Source organism: Equus asinus, chromosome 29 (genome assembly GCF_041296235.1).
Source record: "Equus asinus isolate D_3611 breed Donkey chromosome 29, EquAss-T2T_v2, whole genome shotgun sequence".
Classification (NCBI taxonomy): Eukaryota; Metazoa; Chordata; class Mammalia; order Perissodactyla; family Equidae; genus Equus; species Equus asinus.
Window position 1 is genome coordinate 33,807,055 of NC_091818.1, and position 14,584 is coordinate 33,821,638.

The following is a 14,584-nucleotide window of genomic DNA, read 5'->3' on the forward strand; positions in this document are numbered from 1 at the left end:
CTTCTTCTGCACATCTTCTCAGATGCTTCTGCACTGTTTCTAGTATTTCTGAACCGGAAGGATCAGCTCTTTAAGACCATACACTGCCCAGCCTCCTGCCTGGAAGCTCCAGTTTCAATCCATTTTTTCCTTGTGGGTAAAGAACAATGTCCTACTCATAATAACCCGTAGTGTATTTGAAGATAATTAAGTTACTCAATAGCCATTTATTTCTCGGTGAACACCCCACCTCCTTTAACCTTTCCTTGTTCTTTTAATCTTTTTTGTTGACGTTCTCATTATCTCCTTAAGTTTTTCAACAGCTTCTATAACACAGTACAAAACTGGACATGATACTGTAGTGCAAGTCGACCAGTACTGAATGTAGTGGCAGAATCGTCCCTCGGGTCTTTAAGATTCTGTCAGTCCTTCTGTTGAGGTGAGTTACCAAGCGTGGCCTCCCTGGGTGATGGACTCCATGTGGGGTCAGGGGAGCGAGGAGTTGGAGATGACCCTGTTCTGACCGTGGTGACTACTACTTGCCACAGGGACAGGGGGTCCAGGAAGAACAGGCTGACTCACTTTACCAGCTTGGAAACAGATGAAGTTTAATGTTAAAATGAAGGCGTTGAGATCTCTGCATGCTAGATTAATAGGAAGTCTGGTATCTCCACATAAGGTGTCCTTCCACCCCCTGAACTATTACTCAGTCCAGAGACTCAGCTACTACTGGTACTTGTAGTAGCTACTATTACTACTTAAAAATAGTTCTGGAGTACTGCTTCATCGTCAACTTCATGTCCCCCATAGTCGCATTTCCAGGTGCCTGCTTATTATCTAACTTTTCTTTGTCAAAACTAGGCTGATTATGTCCTCACTTCCCTGCAACCCCCTTTTCCTAATTCTCTGGCTGGCGTTAGCATCCATTCAGCCACCCGAGCTAGAAACCTTGAGTTATCTTGAATTGCTTCTCCTTCACCACCCAGACCCCAAGTAATCACCGAGTCTATTTGGTGAAACTTCTTAAATGTCTCTCTCTGTCTTCCATCCCCCAAATCCTGGTTCGGACTGTCATGGTCATTCATGTAGCCATTAGCAGTAACGTTCTAACTGGTTTTCTCTCCCCACATTTTCACCATCGTTTTGCCAGAATTGTTTCTCTAAAGGATAGATCGGATTATTTACTATCCTTATATTAAAAGAGAAAATGAATTTAAAATTACCCAGAGTAGTGACCCAGTATCTCCAGTGTAAAATTATTCTTCCTTAACCTGGCAGGTAAGGCCCTTAACGGGATGACCTCACTATACGTTTCGACTTCATCACCTGACGCTTCGCCTTAGGAATCTTAAATTCCTGGCAGACAGAACTGCTATTCAGGAGGAAGAGTGGAAGGTGGTACAGCTCTGTGGCATCAACTCAAACAACAGTGAGCTTCTTCCTGGGGCTGGAAGAATGATGTTTTGGGGAGCCATCCTCCCCGGCCCCAGGGGAATGGGAGGTGAATAACTTCTATGTAGGGGGCTGCAGAGAAGCAGGATCCTCAGAGAAGAGCCGACTTTTAGTTCTAGCAAGGAAGTTGAGTTGTCTACAAATAGTAGGGTGATCTGCCGGTGGAGTTCTGGGGCACACAGATAAGAGAGGCGTAGGGGATCAAGAGGCTGCGAAAAATCAGGACCACTTTTCAGAGCAACCAACCAATATAAAGGGATTCGAGTAAAAGATGTTGAGAGGTTTGGGGGGTGCCCTCAATTTGTACCAGATGATTTGTATCTCTGGGGTCTAGGAGATGCTTGATAAATGTTTGTGAAATCATTTATTTCTGCTACTTTTTCACTCCATCCTATTAATAAATGGTTGTTTATAACCTTAGTATCACATTTAATTCTACCGGACTTCCTTCTGGTTTTGATGAGCCATTTCTTTCATTTACTTAAGAAAGGTTTGTGGCATGTTCCTGTACGTCAACACTAGTTCATTTTTAGGGCAAAGATTTGGTGACTATTCGTGAGCCTTTGTAAAAAGAAGGCATATATAGGTGGACATACAATGTTGGCGTACATCCTCTTGCCATGTGGTTGGGCATAACCATCTTTTCTTCTGTTATTACTCCAGACCGTGAGTAATCGTGTTCTGTGTAGTATATCCTTCTCTCCTGCCCAAGTTAAGGGAGATCCTGTGTGATGACTTCTGTGTTGCCAGACTCTGTATATATTATATAAATTCTTTATGTAAGGGAAAGTGATCTAGCAGAGTCTTGAAATTTAGTGAAGAGTAGAATTCAGCCTGCAATCCTTTTTAGACCTTGTCCAAGGAGTATAGTTATTAAATGCTCAAAAGGATTCCAGTTAGGTTGTTGTACCTGTAAGGTAGCCACATTGCATGGATCCCTGTTAGTAAGATTTCTTTTTTGTTTCTTTTTTCTAAAAAGATCCAGCCTCTTGGAGTTGAGTGTAAGTAAAGACATAGATAGTTTTGGAAAGAAATCAGGAAAGTGCGCAGGTTTCCCCAGAATCATGCTTCTTTATTGCCCATTGCTCCTGGGAGCTTCCTTTTCCTGGCATTTATACGTGGAGAAGACATTGACTAATTAGAACTGGAAAGAAGAATGGAGGTCAACCCACGCTTCAAATCTCATCTCTTACGTACTTCCCACCATTTGTTTTTTAATCAAAGAGCTTAGGCTCCACTGCGACAGACAGAAGCAGCCCACTTTTTCTGAGAAGGACACGTGTGACTTTCAGAGGCAGGAGGTGCTCTCTTAACATCTTGGTAACTGGAAGACCTGCATTCCTCCCAGTCTGCTTCTGTGGACCCCTGGGGTGGAGCACGGTCTAGTTCAGACTCCATTTTACGATTCTGGAAGCTGAGGTCTGAGAATAGCAGGTGACTTGCCTCATATCGAGTAGCAAGTTCGTACAGTTAAGAGGCGAGCCCAGGTCTCGGGAGCGCCAGCCCAGGCCTGTCCGCTGAGCCTCCCCAGCGTCTGCCGCCTGAGCTGCTGCCGGCTCGCCCTCCTTGCCTGCACTCAGCACCCACTCCCTCTCCATTTGTGTGGGTTGACTCAGCTTTTTCTGTCATCCCTCCTTTCAGTCTTCAGGTCTCCTCTCCGGCCCTCTGCTCCATCTGTCCCGCTCATACCAGGAAACGCGCCCCCTCTCTGCCAGAGCCCATCATGGCCTGCATGTAGAATCAGGCTCAGGGCCATCCCCCATTTTCACGGCTGCTCCCTACGTCTTTGGCTGAAGGAAGGACAGTCAGTTCCCCCAGAGACCGTTCGAACACGTCCATTGTCCTCTAGGGACGCCCGTCGGCCTCCCCTGCGAAGCTTCTCCCATCCGCGCTTCTCTGATCTTCCCCTCAGTCGCTCAGCTTTCCTCTCCTCAACTGCTCCCGTTATGGCAGTTTCCTCTTCTCTGTCCTTTAAAACGTCCTCGCAGTCAGGTCAGCTGTGAGCTCTCTTCTGAGTGAAGCAGTCAGATGTGCTGTGGCCTCTGCTGTCCTCCTTCAGAGCCCCCATTTCTGCCTCCTTGGGCCCCCAGGTCCTGTTTTGTTGTCGTTGTGTGTTTGTTTTTTGTTTTGACTTTGGAAGAACTATTTCCAAACATCGTAGGGGCAGCCCACAACCAGAACCTCCCTTTATGCTTTTACCTTCTTTCCTCGACTTGGGGTTCTCATCCCCCCACATGAAAATAAAAAGTAAGCTCAACTCAAGTTGTAGTTTCAGTTTGTAATTTTCAGAGGTATAAGTTGTAGGACTCTGAAACTAAGGTCCATGACAAAGCAGACTTGCTCTTAGAAAGTTCCAGAATACTTGTGACTTTTTGTTTCCCCTAAAGACAGCACTTAATCATAGAATTCTATCTCCAGTGCAGAGGTGGAACCTTTGAAAAGCAAGTCTCCCTTCTGCTCTGATGTGTCAGGGTTCATGTGAGACGTAAGCTGGCACCGACTCGGGGACCCAGCAGGGTGCCTGCCTCTGCCTGGCCTGGCTGCTGCAGCTCTTGCCAGGGAGCCGCGAGGGAGGGTAGTGGCAGCCACCAGCCAGTGCCAGCTAAGATCAGTGTGCTGCAGCCTTTCATGCATGTGCGGCTTCCCTGATCTAGAAGGTCAAGGATAAAGAAAAACCCCACAGGAAGGAAGCTGCTTCTTACCCAAACTGTGCTGTTAACTAGCCAGCAAAGTGTATGTTTGGATGCTGAAACTGACACCCCTTCTGCCTTAGATTCATCTTTCAGAATTCCTCTGGGACCTCTTCCAGACACACCCTGTTCCATAGACATCTTGAGAAAGTTGTACATTTTGCTGGCTCTGCATTATTTAAATTGTGCTTGGTCATTCATTCTCATAAAATCTGGAAGCTGATTTATTGTTTTTATATTGTAATTTTCACAGGTGTTAGAAGTAAAAAGAGTTTATTACAAATTAAAATATTTCTCCTCTTAAGCATATGCCAATACTTAGCAGTATTGTAAATTTGTAAGTCTGTGTTATTTCTGTGTTCACTTGTGTTAGATATTAAAGACAGAATTAATATTTCTATTATCATTTTAAAAACTGAAGATAGGGGGCCGGCCCGGTGGCGCAGCGGTTAAGTGTGCACGTTCTGCTTCGGCGGCCTGGGGTTCACAGGTTCGGATCCCTGGTGCAGACATGGCAATGTTTGGCACGCCATGCTGTGGTAGGCGTCTCACATAGAAAGTAAAGGAAGATGGGCAACGCGTGTTAGCTCAGGGCCAGTCTTCCTCAGCAAAAAGAGGAGGGTTGGCTGCAGATGTTAGCTCAGGGCTAATCTTCCTCAAAAAATAAAAATAATAAAATAAAATAAAAACTTAAAAAAAATTGAAGATAGTTATTTCAAAGCAGTGTATAAAAGTTCCCTTATTTTCAGTAATGTATTCGTATATTAATTGGGTAAATATCTAACTAGACAGTACAAAATATCTAGATTCATTGTACCGTTACCAGTGCTGCAGAGAAATCTGTCTGATACGATGCTAAGTGCATTAAAACATCATTATATTAAATGTGCTATATTTATTTGCAAGGCCTATTCTTTTCCTAAGACATACTTTCTGTGGGCCTTTTCTTTTTCCTTGTAGTTCAAATTTCAAGCATTTAGTAGAGTGACTGTATGAGTGTGTATCCATATCCTGGCATAAGACTTTTATTTTTAACACCCAGGTTAAAAAAAAAAATCCCCTTCTCTTAAGCTTTATGAAGATACTCGCTGGTGCACAATTTAAGAAATAGAATGTTTGAAAGAGCTCCTAATGGATATCGGCATCCTCTAATGTTATTATTTATAGAAAATATTTTACATCTGTGTAATTTTAGAGTCGTCTTTAAGGAGTATTTATTAAGTACCTCCAGGGCAGTACAGAGATACCTTAGGTCAAAAAAAGGGAAAAAATCTCCTGAGGGAAAAAGAATCTTAAAAAAGAAGTCAGTTGAAAAGTTCTAGAGGTCTGTAGCACAACAATGTGAATGTCCTTCACTGATGCTTACAATTGGTTAAGATGTTAAATTTTACATTATGTGTTTTTTACCACAATTAAAAAATAAGAACTGAGTTTAGGTGACGTAGGGTTTGAAGCAACCTGTTCTATTTTGCACGTGGCTACAAAGTGGAGATGATGGTGATTTGGTCCAGGCAGATCCGGGGTTGGGGTGGTCAGGATGAGGAAGGGGGCTGAGGGCAAGGGGGTGCTGCACTTCACCCTTCTGGTATCGTGCAGCCAGTACCTGGAGTGGGCAGGGACCCCTCAACGTCACTGGGCTAAGGCAGTTCCAGAGGCGTCTACCTGTGATTTGGGGACCGAGAAAAACAGAGCCCTCCTCCCTTGCCCTAAGTGTCTCTCTGCCCCTTCACTGTCATCTCTGAAGGTGATATCTCTACCAATAGCGTCGTTCGTACTGGAGTGCGTCTTCTGCTAATGGTGCTGCTGCTGTGCCAACAGCCTATCATCAAAAAGCTCTCCATCCCAGTGAATGCCACAGATTCTTCCTGGTACCTGCCCCTGACTGCCGAGGGGTCGGAGAGCTGCCCCACTGGCCTCCGTGTCCAGCACACTTGAGTGGCTATGGCAGATCCACGCAGAGGATGTTGGTTTTGTGGTCTCGTCCTTGGTCTTCCACCTCAGCCTGTTCCCTCACTGAGAAGACACTTCCAGAAAGGGAATTTAGAGTTCCAGATGAAACCCACTCAGGAAACCTTTCATATCATAAGAGAATTTGGCCAGAGTTTAAAATGAGATGTACCAGGAAGATGGTCAGTTTCTTCAGACCATACCCAGTTTTCTTGCCTTTAATTTTTATGGATTACTTAAATTTCTAGAAGCCTGCTTCTGGAATCAGTAATCTTTCCCATTTCCGAACAAGGGGTGGGTTTTTTTTTGGTAGTGGATTATTTTTTCTTTTGCTAATTTGCGTGATATCTTCCACCCTGTTTCCATTAGGAGATGAAAGCATGGAAATTAAAAAGCAAATTACAGGAATGAGAAGATTACTGAATGACAGCACTGGGAGGATTTATCAGCGTGTGGGCAAGGAAGGAGAAAAGTTAAAAGAAGAACCCCAGGATTTGGATTCCATCTGGCCTCAGCGTTTGAACTCCTCTGCTGAGGCCCCACAGAACCTCAACCCTTCTTCACGTGGTGCGTGGAACGAGTTATCACCCCAAAGCGGGCAGTTCTCAGGGCAGTATGGCACCCGTTCCAGAACCTTCCAGAGTCAGCCCCACACTGCTGGGAGCTCCAACGGTATGGTCATTGTCAGACATTCAGAATCCTTTCAAGGGGGTTGTCCGAATGTGTTTCATTTCTAAATATTCATTATGTTCTTTGAGTTCAATATATTAAACCCTTCCTTAATCACCTGCCTTAGCTGAGTTATTTTAAAAAGGAAGTTGAAGAGTATAAAAAGCCAGAGCTGAGAATCAGGAAAGACTGGGGGTTCTGTATTGGAAGTGATGATTTCTTTGTAGAGATTTTAGCCCTTTAAGAAGTTAAAGCTATCACTGGGAAATTATTGTCACAAAAGACTGAACATTAGGGAAGAAAGAGCTCCCCTTTGTCATTAAAGGAAGCTTCCTGGTCATGTGGTGTGTTATTAGTGCATCCTCTTGCTTACTTCTTGGCTTTTCTTCGTTATCGGAAGTCCTAGTTAAAGGGAAGACTGATGACCCCGCCTCCCGAGTGGCCCCTGCCCTTGGACCTCACGTTCAAGCTGCTGAACCAAATGATCCGTATTTTATAACTTGCTTCATTAGGGTTGAAAATTATTCCTTTAAAGTAAAATTTCCTTAATTTAAATTCCTAATTGTTAAGAAAAAAATCGTATGGCAAATTTTTTTTCAAAGCGTAATGAAAAAATTGGTGACTTTTCCAATCATGTAAATTCTCCATCCAGTGACATTGGATGTTACTTGTTCTATAAATTATGGATAGATGTGCAGATCTGTAGTTTTCACGAAAGAGAGCAAGAGAAAACTAAGAATGCATTTTCAGTTTCCTTGAGAAGTTAACGATTTTTTTTCCTGTTCATCAATCTTCAGGAAAAAGAGAACTGTTTTGATTTTCTTTTTAAACCACAATTTGCAGTAACCAGTTCAGAGGCGTGAAAAGGCATCCTGAGCCACTGCAGATGAGACAGCGAGGGACCCCGAGAGATGGACGGGTGTCTTCTCTGTCTCTCAATATTACATAAGCCAGGATCAGATTCTCATGCTGGCGTGCTGCCAGGTTAGAGGGAGATGGCTCTTTAAAGACTCCTCCATAAAAATAAAAAGTCAGTTCTCTTTAAAATTAGAAAATGATTTATAACAAGCTGAAAAGGGTTGGTTTTGTCCTCTAAAAATGATAAAGACAGACTTAGCATAGTGACTAGGAATATTCTGTAAGGCCCTCCTAATTCTACTGCCATGGAAGAAGTGACAAAGAGAAATAAAATGCCCTTAGGTTTGTCTGAAGTTAGTAACCCCACATCAATAAGTTTTGGGTACACCGTGTTCCATTTTCCAGTATACAACAAGAATGGGAGATTTAGTTTGGAAAATATTATCAATGTTATTAGTGTTATAAGTTATAAACATAAATTCCTCCCTATTTCTTTAAAAATAGATCTTTTTATATTTATGGTTTGCATATTTTCAGTAGAAATGCATTCTGTATAACCGTGACTACTTTGGTATTTCATTGGAATTATTTGCAGTTTTAAAGTTGTGACATCTCGGTTTGTTACAACTTTGAATGGAAATAATTGTGCTACTCCAAACATTAAGTTATCTTTAAGTCTTTCATGGCTTTACTGTGGTCAGTTTTTCTATGGTATCCCCAAGTGACGCACATTGTAGGATTTAAATTATATTTAATGTATAGTAAAAGATGTAATTGGACTAAAACTTACGTTTTCCACCTCTGAAAAAACATAAGTGGTAGCAGTCTCTTAGACTGGTCCTCTTTATAGTGGTCAGTTGGATACTGATGTTATCAGGAACTCCAGTGAAAGAATGATTTTCCAAATGTTCTGTTTTATTCCAAGGACAATAAGGAGATACTTCTTTAGGTATAAGAAAAACAGAATGAGATTGTTTTATTACGGAAAAAATACATTAAATTTAAACAGTAAAAAAGAGACTAAAATGAAATGTAAGAAATGGGAATGGAAAAAAGATGGAGGAAGATCTTAAGTTGGAGAAAAGCCAGCATGCCAGCACCACCCTCTGACCCATCCAGTTCGGATATATACTTCCATCCCTGCTCCCCCTACTTTTCCCACCCCAAGCCCACCGCACCCCGAGAGCGTTCTAAACGTTTAATGTGTTGGCAGTTTTTAATTTTTGAAATAACATGCTTACTACTAGAACTGTTTTTTAGTAGTTAGACACATTTGATTCTTAATATGAATTCATAACACGCACGGCTACCAGTTTCTTTGTAAGGCTGTTCTCAGAGCTAGTTTTTCTGTGCAAGATAGCATGTGTCTGTTTCTAGTGAATTTTTATAGTGTTGTTATCTGAGATGACCTGGTGTGACAGTAGGGAGGCCTGCTGTGACCCTGCATTGTGTGCGTGCGTTCAGGCGGGCTCCACCACCCTGTGAAGCGGCGCACGCCTTACAGTATAGAAGCCTGGATAATTAGATAAAGTCAGACCCCCAAATTTAGGTTGTGAAAATTATAGGTATGTTTTCCATAGGCATGGTTTCATAGTGATTGCACGTGCTTCAAAATACCGTCAAGATCGCTTCTTTTTTCCCCTCTTTCTGATTTTGTTGTTGCGCGGAGTCTGTGATGCTTTTCTTTCGTGCTCAGGAGAACTTCCCGTGGTGACTTCGTCAGCTGGCTCCACCTGCTGCACTTGTAACTGCCAGTCCACGTTGCAGGCCATTCTCCAAGAACTCAAGACCATGCGGAAATTAATGCAAATTCAATCAGGTACAAAGATGAGGCCTCGCCTCGAGTCCTCTGATTCTGAATGCCATCTGACGCCTTCAGTTTATCGTGCTTGTGTTGTTTAGTTCTTCCCACCGTGCTGCCTTGCTGTGCTTTTGCAAGTATCCATCTTCTCAGCTTTTTCCCCAACCCATTTTTCCTTCAGCAAATCTAACAGATTTTTTATTGCTAATGATACTACTCATATACTTATGTACCTGGGCTCCATATGCTTCACCCTCTGATGTCCTAGGACCTCACAAATGTCAGTTACTTAAATTTTGAAACAGTTATACCCGAAGGTGGGCAGAGTTCTTCAGCTCATTCTCCTAAAGTGAATCAACAAAGAGGTTCATGTCAGGAAAGAAAATGAGGATGACTCATCTTGCCTCCTGAGGTGCTCAGTTTGGGGGCTGCTTGTGTCTCCACAACCCCCACTCCTGCACAAGTCCCTGTGGGGGGCGGTGTGACAGTAGGGCAGCCACGCGTTATTTTTTGTGTGGAGGAGCCATTCAGGAGGTAGGGGCTCCGCTGGTGAAGATATTCAAGAGCCTAAGAGGACAAGAAGTGTTGGACCTCAGGCTCTGCTTGTGGCTTTTCTCCCTCACATTCAGGGCACAGAAGCTCAAAGACACCTCACGTTTTGTCTTCTTTATCTACGTGACACCTTTTTTGTTCTCACTCCTGTTAGACAATTGGAGAACAGAAGAGCAGTGCATTTGCAGTTTGGGGTCAGAGTCCCAGTTCCTCCTCCTACAGCCGTATGACTTCTCTCAGCCTCAGATTTCTCATCTGTAACGGGAGTCTTAATATCTAACTCTTAGGGTTGTTTTCAAAATAGAATGAGATAGTAAATGTAAATGAGCTCCATAAAGCATGATACGAAAATAAGCTATTTCACTAGTGTTATAAAGACCAAGAGAGTTTCATGGAAGTGTGAAGTCTAGGTCTTCATTATAGTGGCTGTGTTTTCTAATCTCCACAATTAGGAAAGAAAACCCAGAACTTCTTTTGTCACAGGCACAGAAAATAATAAATCATTTTATTAAGCCTCTCTTGTCAGGCAAAACTGCCACTTGAGCAGGAAAATAGCACAGTCGTGTATCAGCCGCATTCCCACCCTTCATCGCAAAGGTACTCAGGAAGGTCATCATTCAGAAGTTGTCCTTGGTGCCATTTCGTGAATTCTAGTAAAATTGTAGTATTCGGTGATGTGGTTTTGATATAAAAAGCTTAATACTTAGACGTATCAGTCACCCACAATCACATGAAAGTAAGGTGAGCCAGACTTTCTGAAAAGCAACATCTAATTTTTTTGGTCCTGAATTTGGTTTTATCCCAAGGAAAAAAATAAACGTTTTGGTCAGGCCAGTAAGCATTTAACTTACCTTGAAAATCTGTGTTCTTATTAACCTAGCAGAGATTAAAGTCTCCTAAATCAGGAGCTCAGAGAGAAAGGTTACTTCCTTACGTACGGATTCTTTTCTCGGAGGAAGAATTTGTTAGCACTTAGGAAAATATGCATATGAAATTGTAATGATTTATTTTGTTACTTAAGCTCCTTACTATCGAAATGGCAAACTACAAATCGCAGCCACTTAAATCCTTGACTGCAGCCTTTTTTAGAATCTATTAAGTAAATGCCACTTTGTGACCATGTTTTCTTTTCCAAACCTTTGCAGATTCCGGTGGTGAATGATTCCAAAGCTATAGGAGAGCAGAAAGGATAAACTGAATGAATTACTCTTCTTTAATTTTCTTAAACTTAAGAATTTGCGTTGTGTGGGTAGATTTACTGAAGGCTTATTGCCTATAAAACTTAGATTTAACCTATATTTAGAAAGTTTCACCTTTGCTTTAGGGAGAAGACAAAGAATAAGATCAAGCAATAAGATCTGGGTGCCGGAGACTATGGCTGTGTCCAGACTTGCAAAAAGAGAGGAAAATCAGATAGTCCCTGTGTTCTTTAAACCAAAAACATTTCCACCTTTAATTTAGAATAATGAGGTGTGGAGAGGCTTGGGTTCTAGATTATCTTGATAATTGTTTCCGTTGTCCATTAGGCTTTGGGGCTGGAGACCTAGCCTTGGGTGCAAATTCGGATAGAACAGAGCAGAGTTCCCCACTCCGGCTGGCATGTTGCAATCACTTGAGGAGCTTTAACAAAATCCCCATGCCCGGGGTCCACCCCTGGAACTTCCAATTTCAGTCAGTCTGGGGTGAGGCCGAGCCAGTGACATGCAGCCAAGATCGAGACCCAGTGAGCTAGACTAATGACTGCACAGGTGCTTACAGACTTCTCAGGATCACGTGCAGTGTACGGAGTTTGTTTCTAATGTTTCTTATTTATAAGTTTCTTTTCCTTCTGGAGATGCAAATATCAAGTTCAAAGTATAAATATTCTTTATTTGCAAACTGACTGGAAATGGTCCATATTTACGTGCATTTAAAGCTCTTTAGTTTTCATTTGGCTTATATTTATAGTTGTCTTTCTGTAAAAAAAGGAGGCATATGCTATGGTCGTATTTAGTGAGCCATATGAACACATGAAGATGTAAATAATAGTCCCATATTTTCCAATGAAACTTCATTAGAGTGTTTTTGATTGGTTGACAAGCATGGCTTCCCAAAGAGCACCTGTGAAAACTATAATTGCCATCCTTGGTTTCCTTAAGTACAAAGTCAGTTTAAGTCTTTAGTCCTTGTTCAGTGCTTCCATCTTTGGAAGTTAAACTGTTTCTGGCTTTTACTAATTTTCTTGACTTGTGCAGAGCTCTGTTATTCCTGTTTTTCAGCTCCGTAGAACTGAGATGTGGAGAAGCAGCCTGGTCTGAACCAGTTATGTAGGGCCCTGGAGATGGCTGATGTGTGTACAGTATTGGTTTGTGAGGAAGGAGTTACTGGACTGATAAGTGACTGGCAGACTTTGCCCACATGCTTGCTGGTACATGCTTACTAGTCATTCCAGACTGATTCTTTTGATCAGTCTTGCCCAGATCGTCCTTGCCCAATCTTTGTCACTCTTGGCACCTTTGGAGTGCTAGCAACTGATCAGTTTAGCCCCAAATGACAGTTGTAATAGTCCTGAGATTGGCTTACCAGAAAGCCTGGACATCTGCACCTCCATTTAAATTCTAGAGTTCTCATTTATATAAAAATGTCATATGATTTGTAAGATCATGCTCAAACGCTTTCTCATAGCTCATAATCCTTTTCTTCCACTGAACCCAGCAGTAGCAGCAGTGTCATGATTCACCAGCATCTGGAGCGGGGCTTTCTCTTGGGTATTCTTCTACCTGTAGGACTTTGAAGTGCTCCAGAGCCTGCGTTTGGTAACCTTCAAGTCCAGTGTGAGATTGATTTTGGTGTGCTTCATCCTTGAGTGAGCCCCACCTCAGTCTCAGTTTGTGGGGCACATAGATAGACGGGGGATAAGTTTCCTGAGTTAGACACAAGTGCCTGTACCATATTTTTGTTTATTGTTCACAGTTGGAACCCAAAACAGACAACAGCCCCCAATTTCCCTTATATGCTCCCAGCGAACTGCTGTCTCACGCAAGAGAAATAAAAAGAAAAAAGTGCCCCCAAAGACTGTTGAACCTCTTACTGTGAAACAGAAGCCCACTGTGTTAGAAACTGAGAAGAAGACAGCAGTGGCCTCTGAGCAGTCTGGTCTCCAGGCGGCCAAGCACACCTCCACTGGGGAGAACCACGTCCTAGGATTTGGCATTGTTCTCGAATCGCCTTCCTCAGATGTAAGTTGATGTTTTCTGGCTGCTGACGCTAATGTGATGTAACTTTCAGGAATTTTATAGCATTAATACGCTTTTCCCTTAACTAGTTCTGCCCAAGAAAACCAGAGAAACTTGCAAAGCACATGTGGGAAAGAGGAAAGGAAGACTATTAATGATTTTCGTTGCCTAGAATTTTCTCTCCTGAAATTCTTATGCCTTATTTATTTAAACCTGTTTCCATTCCTTATCTCTGAAAGAAGGGTGATAATGTAAATAATCTGCTCACTAATTTCTTTAACGTTTTTAATTTTGAAGTGGCCGTTTTCAATTTCCTCAGTGTTGAGAGCTAAAAGAACATAATTAAATCCTTTGTAGATAGATGGACATAAATGAAAAGAACCTTACAGATAAGGTCACACCTTTCTAGAAACACAAACTAATAATAAAAAAAGAAGCAGTCATGCTAATTCTATTTTATAGATGCAAGCTACACTGCTAATTAGGTTGCAGTGCCATGCCATTTACTCCGAGTAATGATAGGTTAACGCTCCGCAAAGGTTTTTCTATTTTAATATTGTAGCGAGAATGTCGTTGCAGTCCAAGATGTTGGATGACATCTAAGATATCCATCTGACTTGCCGTTTTATATTCCTATGACCACAAACTAATTTCTGTAATAATGTGCTATATTTGCAACTGCGTACTCTGTTTACAATATCTTTATCTAAGGACACGGATGCTGTGAGCTCCAACTTGTTGGGAGAGTTCCTAAAATACACAAGAGTGAGTGATCTATTATTATCCGATTGCATACGATGAGAATCCTGCTGCGAACTCCTACAGGCCTATATGGGATGGGAGTTTGGCCCTACCCTTTAAACTTTAAATAAGAAATAAATTGCTATTTTAAGAAAGCATTCCCTTTTAAATTGCAGAAAGACAGTTTGCTAGCGTGGGTCCACATTGGCTCTCTTATAAAGGGAGGTGACAAAAATAATCATCTTGTGACTTTTTTAGACTGGAAAATTCTTTGAACTTTTATCCAGTCCTCAGTGTTAAAGGGTTTTGTTGGTTTTTTTTTTTTCATCTATGAACACATGCTACAATTGTTGAGAAGTTCTTCTAAACTAAAAAAATTTTTTTCAAATTTTTTTTTATTGAGGTTGTGATAGTTTACAACCTTGTGAAATTTCGCTTGTACATTATTATTGGTCAGTCATATTGTCGGTGCACCTCTTCACCCTTTGTGCCCACCCCCACGCCCCTTTCTGCTGGTGACCATTAATGTGTTCTCTTTGTCCGTGTGTCTTAAAAACTTGATTTTCAAAAAATCATTAGTGATGATAAAATTCTGCCCTGGACCAGTCAGCTGATTTGATGATATCATATTGTTACTGCAACTAAGGCCCAGGTTTCAAAACCCCTGTAGGTCTCATATT

General features: G+C 41.9%; 1 protein-coding gene across 4 annotated transcripts in view; it reads left to right on the plus strand.

The window, feature by feature from the left end:
* BEND7 (BEN domain containing 7) overlaps positions 1-14,584 on the plus strand; it is a 78,124-nt gene that overhangs the window by 19,685 nt on the left and 43,855 nt on the right. For all 4 annotated transcript variants that reach the window (XM_044761844.2, XM_044761845.2, XM_070500802.1 and 1 more), the window contains 3 exons: positions 6,438-6,740; positions 9,292-9,414; positions 12,901-13,166. In XM_044761844.2, coding sequence (XP_044617779.2) covers positions 6,438-6,740; positions 9,292-9,414; positions 12,901-13,166 — 692 coding nt within the window. The remainder of the gene's footprint in view (positions 1-6,437; positions 6,741-9,291; positions 9,415-12,900; positions 13,167-14,584) is intronic.